Genomic DNA, 24,377 nt, shown 5'->3' on the forward strand with positions numbered 1-24,377 from the left:
TCGATGAAACAAGGAGGACAATTTTCCGTGCAAGATTTCTGCTTTGCTTTTGAATTTGCGGTCGCTTTGCATGTTCATTTTCCGCATAAAAGTGGACGCACGTGTGTAGAAATTCTATAAACGAGTAGGCCAACCGTGAAAACCAAGTGAAATCATCAGAAACCGATTCGGAAAACGTCGCGTGTGCCTGTTGTTTTTTTCGCGTTTTCTGACAATGGCGTCAGAATGAAATAGCGCTCCCGGGGTGCGAATCAAGCGCGCCGCGCATCACGTACCGGGCGTTTCAGTTTCCGTTTAAGCTAATTTCTACGTGTATTCGTCATGGTTCGCAATAAAGATTCTTGAGTTCGATTTTATTTTAGCCGTGATAGTGCACATCTGTTTGGGAGTAAGTTCTTTGTGAGGCCGAGTGCGTGCTGTGCTTGCGGCAGTTTAGACTGCAATATTCGCTAGAAGATGGCCAGCTCTGTGTTTGCTGACAGCCCCGTGTCAACGAACGACTCGCGAATGTGTGGCGAGTCGCAGTCCGACTTAGTGGTGGTCTACGGCAAAAAAGGCGTCAATGTCGACAGCAATGGACTGGACAACTTATTAGGTAAATTGCCAGTGGAAGTTCGATAAAAGTTTGGATCTATTGTTAAAATGGGAATATGGGGATCTCTTTAGAGACGTTTTTCGGGAATTTGACGGTCTTGGCAGACAAAACCGGTGAACCAATAACATTTCCCGCCAAATGACAGTTCGCAACGTTGACATTTGTAGTGGAAAAAAAAAGAATAAAATTCCACAAGTGAATGCCCGCAGTCCTACGCCTTCTGACAGAGTGCTGTGTCGTTATATGGGGCGACTGCATTAAAATGTCGTATTTTATTATATAATCCCATTAAAGTTTGCGGAAGCAATAGCGATTAAAGGCAAGTGGGAAGCCCTACGACACCGATATTCCCACGTTGATTAAAAGCACTTCTATTCCTTTTGTTGTCTTTCACGTTCTTGAAGATTCCCGGCTACGATTTTCTCTCAAGTTGTGGCCATCGGAACAGCCAATGGCTGTGGCAGTAGAAGATTCTAACTCTCAAGCTCATCACTGGTTAAGCTCTCATTCTGGATGTTATATTTCAGGAGCTGGGTCACATAAATCTTCAATGATCTCACGGCCCAGAGTACCAATCGCTCCCGGACCAGACATAGAGGCTTAACATTTCGTTTGCCATTTGGGAGCGGAGATATAGACTATCTTCTGACACCTTGGGTCTACATGATTTCTATCACTTTCCATAGTATTTGGAGAAACCCGCATTTGTGAGAAGATCCAAGGCATTCAAGGTTCTCGTTGGTTAGAATCTTGCATATTAGTTAATGAATGGAATTTCTAACACGAAAAATACAATAACTCGCGGATATTGAAAGTTTGCGATTTGATTTTCTCGAAAACCAACGATTCCTCAACGATGCTTGTTTAGTTCAAAGCCAAGCCAAACAAATTGATCCTCGTTTCGAACGGCATCAGTGTACCATTGATCATAAAAGCTTATCAGATGGAGAAAGGTCCAAGCTCCTTTCTGATAAGGAGGGAATCAATTATGCTGAGTCAGGGATCTTCTTCGTTGGCACGTTGTTCGAATCAAACCACATTGCTTATAACTTCTCCTCGGTCCCCAACCCGTACAATTTACCAATTCCTATTAAAAAAGGTCAAAAACTGCTAGACGAGGCTGATTCCAAGTTGCTCAGAATGATAACAACCTCAGGTTTTATAATAATCGTAAATGTTGGAGATTGTCAGAATGACTGTTCGGGCTAACTATCGTGAATTACGAAGGCTTGACTAAAAAATGGCCATAGTTCTGCCACTACCTATGGATGTGCAACTCCAGTTCACTCCCTTAGGACGATTGCGACTAGTTCTACTTGTCTGGTTTGAAAGGTCAAAGAATATATTGTCTGTAGGCCTGATTCAGGTCTTTCCAAACCAATTTGGAATTCTCCTTTCTACCATAGATATTGCCCTTATAGACTTTCCGGGCTGGACGATCCTCATCCATACGGATTAAGTGACTCGCCCATCGTAATCTATTGAGCCGGAATTCTATCCCCAACCTGGCGGTCATGGTATCGCCCATAGATTTCGTCGTTATGTAAGCTACGGAATCGTCCATCCTCTTGTAGGGGCTAAAATGTTGCTTCGGAGGATTCTTCTCTCGAACGCGGCCAAGAGTTCGCAATTTTTCTTGCTAAGAACCCAAGTTTCCGAGGAGTACATGAGGACTGGCAAGATCATTGTCTTGTACAATAAGAGCTTTGACCTTATGGTGAGACATTTCGAGCAGAACAGTTTTTGTAAGCTGAAATAGGCTCTGTTGACTGCCAACAACCGTGCGCGGATTTCATCATCATAACTGTTATCGGTTGTGATTTTCGACCCTAGATAGAAGAAATTATCAACGGTCTCAAAGTTGTAGTCTCCTATCTTTATTCGTGCGGTTTGATGTTGTTGGTTGGTTGGTCTTTGGTGCTCACGTTGTCACCATATATTTTGTCTTGCCTTCATTGATGTGCAGCTCAAGATCTCGCGCCAATCGGCGCCTGCTCGATCTGGATGAAGGCAGTTTGTACGTCTCGGGTCGTTCTTCCCATGATGTGGATATCGTCAGCATACGCCAGTAGTTGGGTGGACTTAAAGAGGATCGTACCTCTTGCATTTAACTCAGCATAACGGATCACTTTCTCGAGGGCCAGGTTAAAGAGGGGATCACTTTCTCGAGGGCCAGGTTAAAGAGGAAGCATGATAGGGCATCCCCTTGTCTTAAACCGTTGTTGATGTCGAATGTCTTGAGAGTGATCCTGCTGCTTTTATCTGGCCTCGCACATTGGTCGGTGTCAGCCTAGTCCGTCTTATCAATTTCGTCGGCATACCGAATTCTCTCATGGCCTTGTAGAGTTTTACCCTAGCTATGCTATCATAGGCGACTATAAAGTCGATGAAGAAATGGTGCAACTGATGTCCATATTCCAACAGTTTTTCCATCGTTTGCCGCAGAAAGAAAATCTAACCTGTTGCTGATTTGCCTGAAGTGAAGCCTTTTTGGTATGGTGTTGGGGCCAATGATGTTGTGGGCATATGTCGCCTAGCAAGATAGTTGACAATATCTTATAGATGGTACTCAGCAAGTGATACCTCTATAATTGCTGCATTGCGTGATATCTCCCTTTTTATGTACGAAACAGATAATGTCTCTTTGCCAGTCAGGCATTGATTTGTTGTCCCACACCTTGAGCAGAAGTTGATGAACCACTTGGTGTAATTGGTCGCCTCCATATTTAACCAATTCGACTGTAATTCCATCGGTTCCTGGCGACTTATGATTTTTAAGCCGATGAATTGCACCGATTGTTTCTTCTATACTTGTTTGTGGCAGTATTTGTCCGTCGTGTTCAGTTGGCGGGACCTCCAACTCGCCGTTGTTCTGGTTGTTCAGTAGCTCATAAAAGACTCAACCCACCGCTCTAATATGCCCAGTCTGTCGGAAATCAGATTTCCTTCTTTGTCTCGGCAGGATGAGCATCGAGGTGTATATAAGGCTTCATCCTGGTGTGGTTGCTCCCTATACTTTTTTGGTTCACACACTTAGTGGTTCTCCCAGGCTTCCTTTTTCGTCTGTGAAGTCGCTTTTCCGCTCGACGGAGTTCGTGATAAGTCTGTGCGCATTCTTTGAGAATCCAACATTACTCGGTATGCGGCATTCCTCCGTTTCGTAGCTTATATTCATCGTCAAACCAGCCGTTACGACTTTTTTTTTGCGGCTGGGGCCAAGTATCTTTGTGGCCGTATCAATGATAACGTTTTCCGGGTTGTTGTGAAGATCGTTTGTTGATGCTTCATCTCCAGGATATTTGTTGACTGCGGTTATTTCGGTATACATTTCGCCCTTATAGGCTTCAGTATTCACTCTCACCTGATTGTCAGAGGGGATCGTAGGTGGTGCCGTAATTCGAGTTCGGTGCACCATGCCAACGAGATAGTGATCCAAATCTATGTCGGCCCCCCTATATGTTCTAACATTCATCAAGACTGAAAGGTGGCGGCGTTCGATGAATACGTCGTCAATTTGCTTGGAAGTGGTCCCGTCTGGAGAGCCCCACGTATGTTTGTGGACCGCTTTCCGCACAAACCAGGTACTTCCAACAACCATTTCGTGTGACACTGCTAATTGAATGATCCGCAGTCCGTTATCATTTGTATTTTGGTGTAAGCTATGGGAGCCAACGAATCGCCTGAATACGGGCTGTTAAAATTCCCAAGTATGATTTTGATATCATATCTGGGACAGGCTTCGAGGACTCGTTCTACTGCGTGAACGTTAATGAGGCTTATATTTCTAAACTTGCCTTGTAATGCAGACTGCATAGCCGTTCGCTTATGTTTTCAAAGCCGATAACAGCAGGTTTCATATTTTGCTTGACTAACAAACCTGTTCCGAGCACATGCTTTACTGGCTGGCCACTATAATATATGGTGTAGTGACTCTTCTCCAGGAAACCGGTCCCTGTCGAACGCATCTCCTGTAACGCTGTTACATCAGCCCTATATTGGAACAGGGTATCAGCTAGCGGCTCCTCAGCTTCATCTCTGTATAGGGAGCGCACGTTCCATGAGAAAGTGCGCAAATCGTTATTCCTTTGTCGTTGCCGGGTTTGTCGTTGTGTAATCCGTCTAGTCTGAGGCTCCAGTTGTGGCTTCGTAACAAGTTGTTTTCCGTGTAGGGTTGTCAGCCCTACCCAACCCCCAACCTGGAGGACCAGTTGGATGAAGAGCAGGTGGAGCGAATATCTAAACTTCACGTGGCGATCCAAATTATCCGAAGGGAGTTGATGTGATCAATGCAGGAGGGTCTGAACCAGAAACCAGCCAGCTCTTTGTCGATCAAGTTTTCCAGATGTTTATTTTCCAGGATTATATTAGCTATTATCTTCGCGACCGAAGGAAGCGTGCAGATACCCCTTCAATTGTCACACTCAAAACGGGCCCCCTTCTGTGGACTCATAACGATCATCTCCCCCTTTACTGTCTGGGAAAACTCTCGGCTTCCTTAGATTTCCTTACAAGTGGAAGCAGCAAATCTGCAGTAATTGTAGGTGCAGCGATAAATAACTCTGCAGGAAAGGCTTTATTTCGTTTGGGTGCAATGATGGCTCCATTGATTTCTCTTTTGCTTGGAGGAACAGTCCGTATCCGCATGTTATGGTGGCTAATGATTTCATCCATAGGGGCAGGAATCTCATCGTATAAGATACGATTAAGAATCATAGTGAAGTGTTCTTTCCACTTTTTTAGCTGCTCGTCCTCATGGGGGAGAGGTCGACCGTTAAGTCCTACACAAGACCATCGAAAGATTTTCGACTCCATGCAAGTACTTTCGTGATGCCGTATACATTTTTCAGATCATTGTGTTCTTCGGCATCTTTCGTGACCGCAATAGCAAATTGCCTTTTGTCGCGTCTCATATTATGGTAAGCTTCCCGGGATTTTTCACGGTATCGGAGTCCGAATACCACACGGTTCTATCACTCACAGCGGTGAATAGAAACTTCATTCCCTTCAATTAGTGCTGTGATGCTACAAACTTTTAGGACCATGGCTGCTGTAAAAGCAAGTGGTAGATTCTTCAGAACCAACCCGCAGCATTTATAAAGGAAAGCAGCTTTCCAAGTGCAGTTAGAGATCTCTCTGTGGTCATCGAAAAATGGTTTGTTCATAGCTTGGCTCTAGCTAGAGTTGGCAAATTCAAGAGAAGTGTCTGATACACTGGGCGTAGCCGGGATAACTCCCGCAACGACGGCACACACATGTGAAGAATACTGTGCCATAGCCTTGCAATGTGCCACCGGTCTTCCACTCTGCCCTGGTTGAAAAGTCCACAGTAAAGTTTTTCGTGAAGTTAGCCTTTCGTGTGGAGAATGCTCACAACTCCCGAGGTACTTCGTCTAAGATGTTGCTATGGCCGTAGGACTTTGCTAACCAGCATCTGGACTCACGTATTCTGACTGCATGTCATATGGAGGTCTAGGAGGAGGATGTGTTAGGGTTCATTGAGAGCATCTGGTCGGGCAGAATTGCAGAGCTTCGGATTCAGGATTACACCCAGATACTTTACATTGGAGGAAAGAACCAATCTTTGTTGATTTAGCCGCAGGAGGTGGAATTCGGGTATCCTTGCCTTGGTGGCCAATAACATCAGCTTCATTTTGGTTGGATTTATGCCGAGTCCGCATTTGCAGCCCACAGGCACAGGCATTTTTCTCAACACACCTTCCATGATATCACTTATAATTAAAGGAAACATCCCCGCCACGAATATCACTAAGTCGGTGCCACCATCTTCACTTCGCTCCTGTCCCGTAGAATTTCGTCCATCACTATTAAGCAGAGCACCGGAGAAATTACGCATTCTGAGGCGTACCTCTGCTCACAGCTCTAGTCAAGTGGTCGCTTCCCAGATCAGACTGCATTATCTTGGTTCTTAACATAGATATTATCCAATGCGTAAGATACCCCTCCAATCATCCAACACTGGTTAAGGCTTCCTTGATGGTGTTGATACTAACAAAAATGAGGAAAAAGATGTCAATACTGACGCATCAACTCACTGTGTGCACTGCAAGTTGATGCGTCAGTATTCATCAATGTACTCCCTCGAATTACGTCTGTTGTTCAACAATCACTTGCACTCAAGTCCTGTGTCCTAAGGCAAATGACGTAGGGAGCTTCGTTATTGAGGCGGTACGTCTCATCTGTATGCTCGACCAATTGGTGGACATACAATGTGGCATTAAACGGTTCGACAACGGTAGCTGATACTTTTGGCTATGGTACAATGGAATATGTTTTCATTATCCTACCTGGGTATTCTTCACGGATCTTACCTTAACCGGTACCACTATCCAATGCCAGTCTGTTAGAATCCTTGTAGATAATCACAAGATTCTGCTTCTTTTCGTACAGCATCCAATACTAAATCAACCAATATGGCACTTAGCACATATTTACCGCTGGGTGCATGTTCACCAGAACTTCGGCTCTAATTTTTATTTATTTTTATACACCATGTCGATGTTCCCCAGGACTGCCTCTGGACAGTCTTGATGGTCGACTTGTATTTCAGTTCTTCAGGAAGTCCTTATATGGCTGCCGTAATTTGTTATTGTAGCAGATGTGGAAAATCTCCCTGATCAGTTTCCTGAGGCTGGACAGATTTCCATTCCATGTCAGTGTCTTCTTGCTGTATTCTACAATGCCTTTTCCAGAGCTTCGATCTTTGACTCCAGTTCATCTGTCATGTCAATCTTATCGATTTACACATCGTTCAGGGAGCGCACGTTCCATGAGAAAGTGCGCAAATCGTTATTCCGTTGTCGTTGTCCGAGGCTCCTGTTACGGCTTCGTAACATCGGCTTTCCATCTAGGGTTGTCAGCCCTACGCAACCCCCAACCTGGAGGATCAGTTGGTACATTTTGTCCCGTTTTTAGGCGCGGGAGACTCGCTTTCATCCTTCTTCGTCTGCAGTTTTCCGTGAAGAAAGAACTGCCAGCGACCATCGCGTGGAGGTGGAGATAGAATTTGGTAGTAGAGCTGTAGGTGTTGGTTCAGCAGGCGTTTCCCAGGTTTTATGCTCCATCGTGGGTACCAATCCACATTTCGCCCTGAGTGACCCGTTAAAGATGTCTTAATAATGGTCATGCTGATCGTTACTTATATCTCCCATGTTTTACAGTTTTTAAGGTTTTGTGTAAAACAAAACCTTATTAAAATCGATTCAATGTCTGTCTGTCTGTCTGTCACACACATTTTTCTCCAAAACGGCTAAACCGATCTGAACGGAATTTGGTGGACAGATAGGAACTATGAAATCCCACGCATACAGTGAGTGGCATAAATTTAGGTGGAGTTTAAAGGGGGGCTCCCCATACATGCAAAGGGGGGATTCAACAATTTTTTTCACCGGATATAGTTGTGTAGAGTATCAAATGAAAGGTCTCGATTTGTACTTTCCGAAACTAATATTAATTTTGGCATAAATTGCAAAGTGCGTGAGTAAGGAGTCAAAATGTACGCACTTGAAGTGAGACAGGACTCATTTTCGGAAACTATCCAACTTAAAAATCCGAAAAAAATCAGGGTGGTGCGCCTAGATGAAATCTAGGCCTCAAAATATGTCCCAATCCGATATCTGCTCAAATAAACTTACTAATAGTATATTACTACTTTATAGAAATTTACTGAAAAACCCCCCTTAAATTCATCCTAGGACTTCCGAATTTCGTACCAGCATAGAGCACAATATTTCGTATATACATGCAAAATTTCGTAGAAATCTGGCAATTAACGCCAAAGTTATAGCAGTTCAAACTTAGCAATTTCGCGCGAATTTACCGCTTCCAAAGCCATGCAAATCAGATGCTAACGTCATAATTACCCGGAATAATTGACATTCGGGTGAAATATTAAAGTCGCATTTATGAAGAATCTACTTATCTACAGCACTTTTTAAGATTTTGTGTAAAACACTTATGTGAAATCTAATCTTCGAGAGATGTCCTATTCCGGTATCTGCTCAAAAAATTTACTAATAGTATATTATCAACTTTTAGAAACTGACTAAAAAACTCCCCTTAAGTTACCCCTAAGTGTACTAAATTTTGCACCGACATAGAGGACAGCCTCGTGCATACACATGCCAAGTTTCATGAAAATCCAACTATTATTGGGAAAGTTATAGCAGTTCAAACTTATCAATTTCGTGCTAATTAACAGCATCCTAAGTCATGCAAATCAGATGCTGACGTCATAATTAACGAGAATAATTGAAATTCGAGTGAAATATTAAAATTCCATTCAAGAAGAATCTAATTCTCCCTAGCCCTTTTTAAGGTTTTGTGTGAAACAAAACCTTATTAGAATCGAGACGGTGTCTGTCTGTCCGTCTGTCTGTCTGTCTGTCACACCCGATTTATTCGGAAACGGCTGGACCGATTGTCACGAAAATTGGTGAGAGTATGTAATCTGGTGTTCCCTTTACATGCAGTAAGTGGCGCCATCTTGTGTTAAGTTTAAGGGGGGCTCCCCGTACATGTGAATGGAGGGTGCAAATTTTTTTTTCACAGAATGTAGTCATGTAGGGTATCAAATGAAAGGTCTCAATTAGTACTTTTCGAATCTGGTTCAATATTTGATATTAGATGAAACATAGGGGAGTGAGGGTTCAAAATATGACCCTCAAAAATTGTAACAGGTCTCGTTCTCAGAACCTATCTAACCGAAAAATCTGAAAAAAATCACAGTGGTGCATCTCTACGAAATCTAGGCCTCAAAATATATCCGGTTCAGATATCTACACAAATAAAGTTAATAATAGTATATTTCCATATTTTAGAAATTTACCCGGCACCCCCCTTATGTTCATCCCAGAAGTACAAAATTTACCATGCGTGTAATGAAGAACATAATGCACGGTTTGGTCACGTTTGAAGAAAATCCAACCATTATTAACAAAGTTATAGGGGTTGAAACTTCACAATTTTTTGTGAATTTCGTGCACTCTATAACCTGCATGACGTCATCATGACATATCAATTCAATACCACAACGAAATGAGTTCTTATGAATTGGGTCGCAGAGACAACCAGACATGTGTGTATGTAGGTATATAATATATGCGTGCTAATAAACTTTGCAGGTAGTGTCTAATCCAAATAGATATAAGAAGTAAATCGGAAACATGGGTACGAATTTATATAGGTGCATATATGTGTACAGTATTCGGTAATAGGCAGCTTGTTTGTTTAGGGTGAGCGTGATATCTATGGCTGTAATATGTACGTATGTCTCGTAGTTAGGAAAAATATGAAGGATTATGTTGGATTTGTAGCTATATACGGACAGAAAAATGTGCGTTGAAGTTTCTTACACAAGATGAACACAAAACCTTTATACCCGAAGCGCGAGCTTCCGGTATTCCGACTTGTTTATATTTGATGTTGGTTAAATTGTTGGCATTTGCTAATAATATTAAACTCAGAGTGTGAAGCGTATGAGGTTGACTATTTCAATACAGGGCTTTCCATCAAATGAATCATTTAAATTACTTTCTAAAAAATAGATGCCAATAGAATTTTTAACTATGTGACACGGAACTGTCAGGCTCATCGCTCTTCACATCTTCTTCTTTTTCTTCAGCCTTCAGTTCACAAGCGGGGTCGGCTCGTCGTGATCGGTTTCGTCATTTTATTTTATCAAATGCCTGATCAGGATGTAATCGCGAGACCTTCAAATCCCCATCCAGTGTATCATGCGACCATTGTTTTGGCCGGTTTTTTGGTTGCTTGCCATTTACTTCGATGTTCTGACCAATGCTGGTTGTTGAATTCTCGTTAGCGTGAATTACGTGACCACACCATCGAAAACGCCTCTCTTGTAGTTTTCTCACGATCGGTGCAAATCCATATCAAACGCGGATATTCTCATTCAGACGTGATCAAAACGTGTCACGCCACCAGTGCAATGCAACATTTTCGTCCCAATTACCGCAAGACGCCGTTCATAGTCCTTTATAGTCAACACTCAAACTATAGAGAGTGACAGACAGACGACATTGCAGTAAATTTTAGATTTGGGACGTGCGCTGATACGTCGATCACAAAAAACACTAGTTGCGGAATGTCACTTCATCCAGGTGGCGTTAATGCTTGAAACATTTCATTACGCAGTTCTTTTTTGGCTGGTAGCATTGACTCGAGATATTTAAATCGCTCAGGTCTATCAATGGCAGTAATCTGCCCCGCCAGATATTTAAATCGCTGAGTTCTGGCAATGGTGGCAACCTGCCCAGAACTGAGCGATTTAAATACCTCGGGTCAATGCTATAAGCCAATGGAGAACTACGTTATGCTCCTCACATAGGGAAACACAAAAGCTTTTATGCCTGAAGCATCAAGCTTCCGGTTTCCCGACTTGTTTCTATATTGCCAAAACTAATGTCTTTGATGTTTCTGCAATTTCAGAGGACCGCAATATATCTTCGGTAAGTGTGGTTCGTCTAACATCGCCTACACCTAGTATGAAAGATGAAGAGGAACAGCACGAAGACGAAGGGATTGGTGGCGATGATTCAGATTTACTAGCAACTTTAGATTCGAAGAATGCAGACAAAGAAGAACCAGAAATAGTAGGTTTGACTATTGAAGAATTCTACCCCCGAGATGAAGCTAAAAAGTTGGCTAAAGAAATTCTAAGTAAGACATACAAAATTTTACACCTGCCAAACCTACTCTTAAACCAAATACTTTACAGACTATGCTGGCGTGGCGAATCCTCTACAAATCAAAATCGATTATGAGTTTCAACGTTTCGTTATACAAAACGATCATTGCTACACGCCGCTCACTTCCCCAAGTCAAAGTAAACCTAAGCCCTTGGCAGATGGTTCTACTTCTAGTGATAGTAAGACTTCAACGACTCGTCAACCAGGTGCGGTTAATCGCATAAGAAAAGGGACAGAAACGTCTGTCGATTCAGAGGAAAAGAAGAATGAATCAGCTGAAGATGATGACGAATATTCTGATTATTCAGATTCAAGTTTAAGTGATTCCGATAATGATCGGGACAGTGACTTGGATTTCAGTGTTAATGATCGCGGTAGAAAGAGAAAGGCTAGCACAAAGAAAACTAGAAAATCTATAAATAAAACGCCGCGGAAACAACGTCATTCCTTAACAGAGAAGGATTCGCATGGCGATGAAGAACAGAAGAAAGCACCTGTCCCAGTTCGAGGGGGTAACAGGCAGTCTATGTCCATGCAAGTTGGAATTAAAGCTGTGCAAAAAGCGTTGGGTCCAACAAAAACGATGACTAAGCCTGTCCAGCGTCTGTTGAACTCAACAGAAGCTGATAAGGGACAAGCAAATGAACAGAGGGTTCGTACTTTGCAGCAAACTCCTATTCAAAAAGCATTGCAGCAGCAGCAACATATCCAACAAAGGCAACTTCAAATTCAAATGCAAATACAGCAGCAACAACATCTTATTCAACAACAAATTCAGCAACAGCAACAACAGCAGCAACTGCAACAGGAAGCGCCGAAACCTCAGGCACAAAAGGTATATCTGTTTAAAAAAGATGTCACGGCCACTATGCGCACCGCCAATGGACCAGCAAAGGAGGTGGATTCAGTAATCTTGAATCACAGTAACACCACAGCACAAAAACAAACAGCCAAAGTTGACAGTGCCCATGAAACTAAAATCCAAACTGTGGTTACGCTAGCGGAACAACAAGGCAACATGGGCTCTCAATTTTCAAATAATTTACCAGCGAAAGGATTTATGCCGTTGGTGGTGGAAACAGCAGCGAAAAATCAGCTTCCCGCCCAAATATCTATTCAAACTCACACAAGTTCAGCAGAATTGGCCATTGAAAACGACAAACAATTGGATCTGATTGATTCAATTGTGAAGGATGAAATGCAAAAAACGAATATGGTTGTGAAGCACACTCCAGAGCCTAATCAAGATATTCCGCAAATTGTGAAAATGCTGGAGAGCACAGAAACTGCTATTTTGCACAAGAAACCAATAGAAGTAAGCGCGGTTCCAACGACATCTGCAGCGAGCAGCTCATTTACACACCCTGTCGAACATTTCGATATCGCAAATGCCGATTTGTTGGACAATCCCGATGATGATTTGTATAAGGACCTCCTCCAGCACGTAGCTGAGCTGAGAAACGATAAGCAGTTGCAAGAAGTTATTGAGAAACAAGGGTACGATGTTGCTACTTCATCGCCACTTTCTGTAGCAGAAACTAGCGGTTTAGTTGCTTTGTCGCATACATCTCAGTTGCAGCAAAGTCAAGTCACTCAAGCGGGTGTAAACATTGAATCTCATCCACCTATTGCCAAGAAGGATCCAATAAAAATCATTAGAGGCGATGGACGTGTGATAACTCTGCCACCAATTGAGGCTCCTACAACCCGTGCTAAACGACGTGCCCAATCACAATACAGTAGTGGGTCATCGAGTCCAGCTAATGTAACGAAAACAGCTGCTATTAAAGCAGAAGCTGCACAAAGACGAGAGTCGGGAGAACGTGCAGCTGCCGCGTCGAGGAAGCGGACGTCTGTGTCATCACAAAGCACCAATAAGGATGATGAAATGGAAACGGAAGACAGTCAGGAGGATGAAGACTCAGAAGATGATCCTAATAAGTAAGTTGAAAAAAAATATTTCTCCTCCCCCAATTCTCAATTGCACTTATTACTTGATATTTCCTTCAACTTGTTTTCAGGCTTTGGTGTATTTGCCGTCAACCGCACAATAATCGTTTCATGATTTGCTGCGATAAATGTGAGGATTGGTTCCATGGAACGTGCGTGAATATAACAAAGGCAATGGGCAGGGATATGGAAAACAGTGGCAAGGAGTGGACATGTCCGAATTGTGTCAAAGAGAAAAAGGTAGCTAGTTTGTTTCCCTACTCGATTTCAAATTCGAAAGTGTTTTACTGTGAATTAGAAAACTTATTTGTCCACTTAAAATCATCAATGGCGCAACAACCGGTATTCGGTCTAGGCTTGCCTTAATAAGGGACTCTAGACACCCTGGTTTTGCGCCGAGGTCCACCAATTCGTCCACTTAAAATAATCTTCTACATTAATGCCGATTATGTTTGCTCATTTCCAGAAACCTGTTCAAAAGAAAATTACGGAAATATTTGACAAAAAACCTACAGGTCCATCTACGACACCCAAAATAAAAAGTGAACCGCGAAAGTCTATTCCAAATACATCGAGACGAAGTGCCGTGAAAAAGAATCACGACGAAACCTCAGTGAAAGGTTTGCCTGGCGAGATGGGTCAACGGAAAATTACGGATGCCTTGAAAATGAATAAAGGGGTAATTGGCCCCCCGCCGCTTGTAAAATCTGTAGAAGTAATTGTTACTGAAACTAAAGTGAATGAAAATCAAACTAGAGCGAATACTGATGGTGTTCAAGGTAAAGCCGATCCATCTCCTTCACAAAAACCCAAGATCATAGATGCATCCCTTCGAAGCTGTATAGTATGCCGCAAAGCAAGTCGGCCGAATTCAATTTACTGCAGCGATGATTGCATAAGGCGACATGCTCAAAATGCGCTGATCACAGTAAATAAAGCTGCAAAAGCAGCGGCTGCGGCGGCAAGTACTCCCCCGGTTCCACTAACACCGGAAGAAAAGAAGAAAAAGATGCCAAGTTCGTTCGAGGAGGCTCTTGCTCGAGCTTCGGAACCACCACTGCAAGTGAAAAATAAGCTCGAACGAGTGAGTTTCATTTTTGATTTCCTTTTCATACCGGAAAATTCAAATCATTGCATTTCTTCAGGTCTATGTATTTGAACGGAAAACGGGTCGGATTCTTACTGGAACAAATGCCCCAACGACTGCAAACTTGAAAAAATGGTTGCAAGAGAACCCAACGTTTGAAGTAGTCCAGCCGGGCAGCCCCGAATCATTAGCAATTGAGGTAGTGATTTCAAGTGTTTGATTTGAATTATTAGTTGTAACTTAGCTTTTCTTTCCAGCGGAGTAAGCAGAAGCACATGAAAATCGGTCCATTGAACGTATCAGCATCAAACACATCAGCGAGCACCTCGTCCTCGTCAACACCTGCAACGCCACCGCCACCACTGAAAAAGATAACCGAACCCAAATTTGAGCTGAAACCAGAACTGAACGCTAAAATGCAAAAGGCGCCAGTTTTGGAAGCCATCAATCGAATGCAAAAATCTCAGACGATTGAAATTTCCACCCGTGTGCAAAAGCCTCAGACGGTCGATGTTGCAACCCGTGTGCAAAAACCTCAGATGGGGGACGCTGCAACTCGTGTGCAAAAACCTCAGACGGTTGAGATTGCGAATCGTGTCCAGAAGCCTCAAAATTTCGAGTTGATACAAAGAATATCAAAAACCACACTTCCTGACACGTCCAATCGTACTACACCTACCACCCAACCTCTGAAGAAATATCCTCAGCAAGTCTCGATAAAGCCGCCCAATACTCAGTCAACAAATGAGGCTAAAACTCCAGCAAAAACACCTCGGAAACAGCAGAATCCAACTCCCGAGCAAAAAACTTCACAAACTCCGGAAAATTCAACTAAAACTGACAATGAGCCTATTCGCTTGAATGTGAGAAAAACGTTGAAGGAGCAACTGCTTGCGAGAATGAATGAGATGAAGTTGCCCGAGGCAAGTCGTCTCTCCGTGTCCGATGTGGAAAACTTTGCTACAGAAGTTGAACACGAGATGTTTATGTTGTTCAACAAGGATACGGGTGCGAAGTATAAGGCAAAGTATCGTTCACTAATGTTCAACATAAAGGATCGAAAGAATCAGACGCTATTCCAGAAGATTTTAGAACGAAAGATTGAACCGCGGCAACTGGTTCGTATGTCGCCCGAACAAATGGCCAGTCAGGAACTGGCACAGTGGCGTCAAAATGAAAATAAACACCAGCTCGAAATGATAAAAAAGTCTGAACTTGATTTGCTCTCATGCGCGAAGAACTATGTTCTGAAGACTCATAAAGGTGAGGAAGTGATAGAAAGCAAGTCTACAGATCGGCTATCACTCGACTTGGCAATTCCTGTTGAGGATGTTGTAACCGTTTTGAATAATTCAACGGTAAGCAGCACTAGTGAGGCGGACTTGCTTTCGCCCGGTAAAGAATCAATTAGGACACAAAGTCTATCGGATCTATCCCAGGACGCTGATAGCAGTTATACCGCGGGGGCGGATAGCTCCAAGGTGGGAATGGCGACAACATCGAAGGCGAAGAAAAAGACAAAAAAGAATGAAAAGGATCGCGATAGGCACAACAGGCCCAAAGAAAAATATAAATCAGCAAAGAAGCGTAGTCGTAGTCGCAGCCGCAGTCGAGAACGCAGACATAAAAGTCCTTACCGGGAGGATAGACATAGGAGTCCCAATCGTGATGACAAACACAGAAGTCCCAGCAGAGACGAGAAACACAGAAGTCCTAACAGGGATGATAGACATAGGAGTCCTAACAGAGACGATAGGCATCGGGACGACCGAGAAAGAAGCCCCCACAGGACCGATAGGCATAGAAGTCCTCATCGTGACAACAGTGGCGATGACAAAAGTGATCATTCATTCAAATTAACATCTCACAAGAAAGATGATCAACAAAATGAAAATTCAACTGAAAAGAATTGCGATCTCAAGCCGAAAGGCGTTTCTAAATATTCAGTTAAGCCTAAAGAGAAGGATACAAAGCCGAAAGCTGAGGAAGCCACACAAAATTATAATCTAATTGATAAAATCATTGAATCGGCGAAATCTATGGAGGAAGCTGCCAATTTAGGGGGCGAGAAGGAGAAATCAGAATCTAAATCGCAATCAGCATCGTCCTCATCAGCAGTGAGTACAACGTCAGCAGCAACGACTTTAACGACAACAGCTAGCACTGCAGAGAACTCATCCGGTGGTGATAGTGACCAGGAGCCAACAAGCACAGTCAACATACCTCAGCGACCTGAAGATCAATACAAGAAGTATGTAAGTGACTTACCGTCGATCATATGGAGTGGCAGCATAAACATGATCGATGTAGCGACTTTCCAAATTGTGATACAGCCCGTATCAGGGCTAACGCTAGACCTAGACAAACAGCTGCCCGTTGAGTTAGATGTTGTAGGACGCATTAGCCCCGATACAGTGTGGGACTACATCGGGAAAATTAAGAAGAGTCCGAATAAGGAAATCGCGATAGTGCGCCTTGTGCCATCGTGTGAGTCGGAGAACACTGCCTACTGCGCGCTCTACGAATATTTAAACAATCGAAGGCGATTGGGCGTGGTGAAAACAGTCTCACCGAACATGAAAGATTTCTACATTCTGCCTTTGGGTGCGGGAAAAGCACTCCCTGCTATACTGCAACCACAGGATTCTGTAGAGTTTTTCGAAGATCTTACTCGGCCTGATTTGCTTTTAGGCATAATAATACGAATTATGGGAAAGCGTAGCGCTACTTCGACAGGACATCAAGTGCCAGCAAAGGTAATGTGAATCTCAATCCTAGAAGTTAATTTATTTTTTTAGTTGTTACAATCTCGGCAAATGCCGGATTTTACTTAATACTAGCACTAAGTGCTAAGCATTTAGGCTCGAACGATCCTACCTACTCAAATTATAAAAGAGCGCTGGTGGTGGTGGCCGGTGGTAGGGTAATGGGAGGGGATTCCATCGAGAACTCCCCGCAACATCGAGCACGTATGCAGAATGGAATATTTCTGCATGGTCTGAATCAGACCGTGTGAGAGTCCCAGGACATCAAGGGAAGCCGTGAGGTATTCTGGTACAATACCTTTAGCTGACAATTATTGGAACTGCAACCACTTTCTCGAGACGCAAATTTCCTCAATTTCCTGAGCCAGTGTTTCATAGGTCACTTTCTTCGCCACGTATTTTCGTTTAATGTTGCTATTATGGTGAATAGCGACATCAACAATATACGCGGAGCGATATGTGTTGTCAACTAACAGCACCTCAGACTTCTGCGATATCCGGCGATCAGTTAGAACTTGCCGGTCTCAATAAATTGTATGCCTGCGGCTCATATCATGATTCTGTGATCAGCCCATTCTTGTATGCAAGGTTTTGATGGATCACCTTACATACAGCATTATGCCTGTTCGTGTATTACATCCGTGTCATAACAGTGCAGCAAGAAATGGGATGGTCCAACCTCTCTAACGCCGAACCACACTTTCTGCCCTGGTCGTTCTCCACCCGCTCTTTCATTATGAGCTTTTTATAAGCTTGGATGGTGACCACGTCGTCCTAAATGGCACACAAATTCTTCCGTCTCAGTAAAGAGTTCCCCAGCACACAGCCATCTGTTCAACAAATGGCTATCAAAGACAATTCGGCGTTTACTGTGCATTGCCTTCGACTTGCATTCATCGATCCGCTTTTGGTCTGACTTCACGCCACTCAGAGGATTGAAAGATCGTTCCCTCAAGTTAAATGGAGTCTGTCGCATGCAAGGGACTCGCCTACTCTTTGCTGCAAAAATAAACGCGTAGCGAGTCGACTTGGTAATGATCTTGCGCCGGCACGTCAACTACGCCTGTACCTCTGATGTCACGAGACAGATCCATCCGCTCAACGGCAGAGTTTGGATGATTTTCCAGATCGGTCTTCGTCAACGACAATATTCCAAATGTATATTCCAAGGGAAGGGATGGGGAATATTTTCAGTGCGCCTATTTTATTCTTCCCCGACATATGTGATTTCAGTACCAGCTTTGCACGTCTGGCTTGGTCATAGCTTTGATGTGGAGGTCACCAATGCTATGTCCGGCATGCGGCTCGTGGTAATCTTTGCAAATGGCTTGAATTCGACACTTGTCTAATCCAAATTCCATCCGAATATTACTTCTGGACATATTTACTATTTGCAACAGACTTATAAGGTGGTCGCCAGTATCTGCATGCAGCTTGATGCGATCTAAGTACATCAAGTGTGCCAGTTCGCCCTTAGCACGTAGGCCATATATGGGTATATGGGTAAGTTCTGAGATATTGACACCCTCAGGTGAAGGCATTGACAAGGTGGTATACCACCCTTCCATTACTGTCCCCAAAAACTTTATTAGTTTGGGATCAATGCGATACAGATGTAGGACACCGATTAGCGAAACGCTGTCGAAAGCCTTGGCATTATCGATATAGCAACTAAAGAGATTTCTTTGGCCTCTAGTTGCTTGTTTTACGACTACTGAATTGGTCTTTACAACCCCGGACTCAACTCGGTAGCCCTTGTGCTGTTGGTTTCGTGGTGCGCATTGACCCTACCACTAATAATGGACGTTATGGATTTATAGAGGGTTGGTAACCAAGTAATCGGTCTTGTATCCGCGGGGTTCTGCACCGTTCCCTTTTTTTTGACAAAGTAGGTTATTCCCGCAGTGAGGAAAGGTGCCAATTCCGCCGACTGTGTATACTAGTAAGTTTGCAACCGATGCAGACCAGGGCCCCTCCAGTTCTTCGAGCTGTTTATGGCTCATTGAGCTTCTTCTTCGGTTGTGGCATAGTGGGATATACGTATCCCTCATGAACTGATCTGCTAGTCTTACCAGTTCTTTTAGTAGAAAGGAAGTTAGGCTGATTGATTTCTTCTGTGTAGGTGGGCTTCCCTGGTTCGGGAATAAATATTACCTTCACATCACGCCAGCTGGTTGGAATATAAGCGTGTGCTAGGCAAGCGTGGTATGTATTCCGAATGTTTAGACCCAGGGCATCCATTCCTTCTATTACTAGGGTAGGAATAATGCCATCCGGACCGGCAGATTTGTATCTATGGAACGAGTTAAATGCCCATTTCACTCGTTCCCGTAAAACTACTTGGCATGCCAGAGTCAAATCTTCCGGTTGAGGGCTGTATGTGTCTGTCGGCCCCGAGATGAGATTTTGGATGCTGCCTGGGAGGTGTACTTCAAGCAAATGGTTTGTCGTTTCATCATCGCTTTCTGTGTACCTCTCGCTTTATAAATGTAGATAACCCAACTGCTGGCTACGTTCTTTGACAAAGATCCGCTTTTGCTTGCCTCAAGAGAGTTGGTCTCTTCGCAAGAGCGTCTTCATGATAATCGCCAACCTTATGCTTCTTCTTAGAGCTTTTTGAGCCTCTTTGTATCGAATCCAGCAAGAGAGCTCCGTTAAGGATCACCCTTACCATTCTTCTCTGTTTCGCCAAGTGCGAGTTCCACCATGGTGCTTTACCCTTCTTTGGCATCATGAGTGAACAGCTCTCTTCAAAAGCTTCTCTCATGCTGATTTGTGATCATTTGAGTTGTTTTCTTAATTCCAGCAATGGATTTGATGTGTCCAGGGATCGTAACTCGGGTGCTCAGTTCTGTTTTGATACTCTCTACTCTTGGACAAGAGCCGCAATGTCAACGGTTGCCACCGTGTTGTCGATTACCTCTTGCCTGACATTACCCAAATTGAGGATCTGCAATTCAGTTCCTACCAGATACTTCAATTGTCTCGATCTTCTAGCGTTGACGTGGGTGGGCACTTCCGCAGCATATATGGCGTTAACATCAGATTATTCCCATGCCTTTACTTTTGGCATATTGGTTAGCTCTGATGAATAGAATATAATAGAATAGAATCTCCTTATCTCCCTGTTGATCTATTATGGTCAATTTGATCGTTGTGGTGTCGCCATCATATAGGTCGTTCATCAAGATAGCTTGGAGGTCTTTTGAAACTACCATGCAGGAGCAAAGTCTATAATTTCCATTGGCATACAACAAGTTAGTATGTCGGAAGTTTAAGCCCCTAATTTCCCCGCCAATAGCCCATGGTTCTTGTATGAGGTATATGCATGCCTTCCATCTATTGATCCAATGCAGTCGCCACTACAATACTGCAAATTTATGTGAGATGTGATGTGCCACCTCATTTACGGTTCAGATGAAGATGCCGTGGGCTGCAGATCCCCTTCGATAGTTTTAGGAACCGACTGTTGTAATGTGGTGGTCCCAAGCCCGTAGTAGAGCTGGTAGTCCGTTAGTTCCCGACCTATCGGCTCTTCCTCCTGCTTTGCTACCTAGTAGCATCCTGGTAGAGGTGTTGAGGTTATTCTGGACTCCAAGTTGTTCCAGGACCTGAGCACCATTACGCTCCTTTTCTGGAAGCCAGAGAAAGCACTTTTTAAACGATGGCAGCTCGGAACCCCTCTTCAGTGTCAGTCGCGCATCCTCCCACACATCGTTGAAGAAAGAGCAGTACTGTCTGAGCCACTCGTTCGTACTTTCGTCGGTAAAGTTAATCCGTAACATTTTACTGTATACACCGACCGACTCAAAGCGTAGTGTAAGCCCTTGCAAGGATGTAGTTTTTACAATTAGGAGTTTCCTCCTAAGCTGCTTACACTGCTCTGTGTCGTAACCGGAAGGATTGATTTTGTTATACAAGACTAATTCATTGGCTTCGATAGTCTTGGTTGCAAATGAAGACTTAGCCGTTGCTGCTGTGCTTTCTTTGCAACAATTTGAGCCGAAGAGTTGGAATCTTCAGAAGACCGCTGCTGCTTTGATTTGCCCATAGCCACAGATGTGTGTGTAAGACTGAAAACCGTTAGGCTCGGTTTAGCAAATAGTCAGTCCCACTATGTTTCTGATTCAACTATGCACCTAAGTTGCCACTAAACCGCACAATTTATCTACCTCTTGCTCATTTTACCAAGAAAGTTGCCATTCATTTAGTTTACGTTGCTGTTCTTTACGAGCAACCTGCCTTGACTTTTTTCCCTTGCGCTTGTATCTGGCTCTATGCTCCTTAGCAAGAAGAGCAATGGAAATTACTCCCGCAATTACCATCCCGGCCTTTTCAGACACAGTGCGGTAGCAAACGCCACTCGCCAAGAACATGCTTCGTTTAGCAGAACAGACTGCATTGTTTTCATTAGGGAAAGTTGCCTGCTAGACGTAGGACCCCCTATGATATCCATTAGTCAATATGGGCGATCCCATGCCGCCTCAGTCCATGTACCTCTCGTCTCGCTTTGCCAAGAGAGTTGCAACTCAGTGTATGTTGTCATTCTTCAGGAACATACATCCCATTGAGTCTTCTCATTTGGGCTTGTGCAGAACCTTAGCAAGAAGAGCAACGGAAATTAATCCCACGATTACCCTCACGGTCGGTTCAGAGATAGTGCGACGCACTATACTTCCGAAAGATGCTTCCGATACACGTCCTTGCCCAGATCATGAAGCCATACCTCTCCGCGTTGCACTCGTAAGACAGGATGTTTGGAATGTTTGTCATTAGCTGACTTAAGGTGGATGCTCCAGCTGCAACATTGTCCACCGCTACTTTGATTATCTCAAAAAACCTCAGTTTTGAGTTGATCGCTAACCCAAGATACTTAACAGTTGATTTTACCTCGATTATCGACTCGCCCATCGATATGGGACCGAAGGTCGAGGTTCTCTTTTTAATCAGGATGTCTGCTTCGGTTCATCACAACCAGTTATCCATCCGCTTACCTGCCGTAGTCTGCTTTCTGCCTCTACAACAAGCGTCCGGCAACAAGTTCTACAACATCTTCTGCATAATCGACCACGCGCGACTCTTCCGAGGGAGGGAGCGGTTTCTTAGATAATTCCTCAATATTCATAACAGCTAGCTTCACGTGAAATGAATTTTCTTCATTCCACGAGGAGGTGTGCTAATCGTTTTTCTTTGCTGGGCCCGTTGTTGTGTTGTCGGTCAGTTTACTCCGTTTTTAGGTGCGGGAGATTCGCTTTCTTTCTTTCCCGTCTGCATTTTTTCGTGGAGAAAGAACTCCCAGCGATCATCACATGGAAGTGAGTATTTAGGAGCAGAGCTGTTGTTGCAGGTTCAGCGAGTGTTTTCCATGTTTTGTGTTCCATCGTAGGGACCAATTCATACTTCCGTCCTGGGGCCGCGTAATTGCTTCCCGTGCGCCAGTCAGCTTCTTTCCCCAGGATTAGTCTTTCGAAACCCATAATGCTATTTCGCTTGCAAATTTATTAAGTTGTTGTGGTCAGTTATCAACGACGATAGAAAGGAAACCTGCCGTTAGGTTTTTATCATCTTTCATTCAACATTTCTATTATCTTGCCTTACGTACTTGTGTATAAATAGTCACCGGAAAGATTTTCTTTAATTTATCCATATTACACCACTCAATGCGAGAGAGAAGGCTTCTCGTGTTAGCTTACTAAATAGGTACATTACAAAAAAAACGGTGACGGCATGTCAATCAATTTTGCAGGTACAACTCAAAAATGATAATATTCTAACATATTACATCGACTCTAATTGAAGTTTACCTTTAACTTCCCTCCTATCTTCTTTCATAGACTGCTCGAAAATCCGAACTCGCATCTGTGATATCAAACACAACATCCACGGTTCCTCTAGATGAGTCTAATTACACACCTCCTGGTAGTCCAAAAGTGACAGTGTTGAAAAAGGCCGAACCAAAAAGCATAATTTCAGCTGCCAGGTTGCCGTCAAAAAGCGACGATTCAATTGACCTTAGTGCAATTATAAATCCCGCTACCAAAATATCTAAAGGTAAGAGATCCATATTTAATTTTTTATGTTGTTTTTATTCAATAAGTTTTTTTCTAAATTAGCTTATGCAGGTGAGGATGCTGATGAGCCATATTCGCCTGGCGGAAGTAGTGATGATGATACTCCCATCCTGTCCAAGCTTGGGACGAGTGGAATCAACACTTCTACAGAAGCTCTGACCGATGAAGATTTAAAACGAAAAATGGATGAGATCAATCGACAAATTGAAGCCCGGAAATTAGAAATTGCCGGGATGCTTGGCATGGATCAGAATTCATCTGTAAGTTGTCATTGAAAACTAAAGGTTCCAATTCTAATCTGCATGATCATCCTGTTTACAGTCGTACTCATCAAGCGCTACCACAGAGCTTAAACCTACGCTGGCGAACATCTCCATTCCATCAAATCTACAACAAATTCTAGCGAGCATCAAGCCATCTCAAGATTCAACATCAGCCAGTTCAACCGCACCTCCCCCTCCCTCAATTGGACCGATCTTAAACGCTGAGGATGAAGAGTATGTTCCAGAGCCAGCATCGTCCAATATTTATAAACCTTTACGTAAGTTTCATTATGGGAAACGTCCTAACTTTCACTTTTCCTAACTTTGGGTTTCCCAACTTTCAGCTCCACCTCCTCTCCCGCCTGCCGATTTACTGACGAGTGCGTCATTATCAAATATTAGCAGTTCCAGTAGACTAGCGCAATTAAGTGAAGCCGAGCTTCTCAGTATGGTTCCGGATGATGTCGATTTGAGAACTGAAAGTTTGAAGACAGGAGGAGATTGCAATCGAACTGATTCTCCTTCGATATCGGAACCGCCCCCGTCGAAACGAGGTCGTTGGCTGAGTGAGCCACCACCGCCCGGCTTAGAAGAAGAATTTATTTAGAAATTCGCTATTATATATACATACATAATTGTACTATGTATTCATTTTAAATTAACACATTATACTATATAAGCAAGCAGTAAAAATTAATTAGAAAACTATGGAGGAAAAATATAGAAAATACGTGATGCTTTTTAAAATAAGGTTTATTGAGTTTACAACAACGCAATAATAGGACTTTATTATTGAGAAAATCACGAACTTTTTTGTTATTTAGATCTCACGAGGAATACACGGAAATAAAGTAAGTTGCGAATGCAAAATGGAATCAGTTTTTTGCAACTACTAAGATTCGCAGATGGTAAAAAGATATTT

General features: G+C 43.3%; 1 protein-coding gene across 1 annotated transcript; it reads left to right on the top strand.

Annotated features, from left to right (window-relative positions):
* On the top strand, positions 1–24,325 carry LOC119658903. The gene is made up of 11 exons (XM_038066709.1): positions 1–595; positions 11,060–11,290; positions 11,349–13,260; positions 13,341–13,509; positions 13,736–14,353; positions 14,415–14,555; positions 14,614–17,112; positions 22,956–23,172; positions 23,235–23,452; positions 23,514–23,733; positions 23,800–24,325. Exons 1-11 carry the CDS (start codon positions 457–459, stop codon positions 24,060–24,062), a joined length of 6,627 nt encoding a protein of 2,208 aa, XP_037922637.1. The 5' UTR covers positions 1–456; the 3' UTR covers positions 24,063–24,325.
* Positions 24,326–24,377: the final 52 nt, after the last annotated feature.

This window comes from Hermetia illucens, chromosome 6 (assembly GCF_905115235.1).
Source record: "Hermetia illucens chromosome 6, iHerIll2.2.curated.20191125, whole genome shotgun sequence".
Lineage (NCBI taxonomy): Eukaryota > Metazoa > Arthropoda > Insecta > Diptera > Stratiomyidae > Hermetia > Hermetia illucens.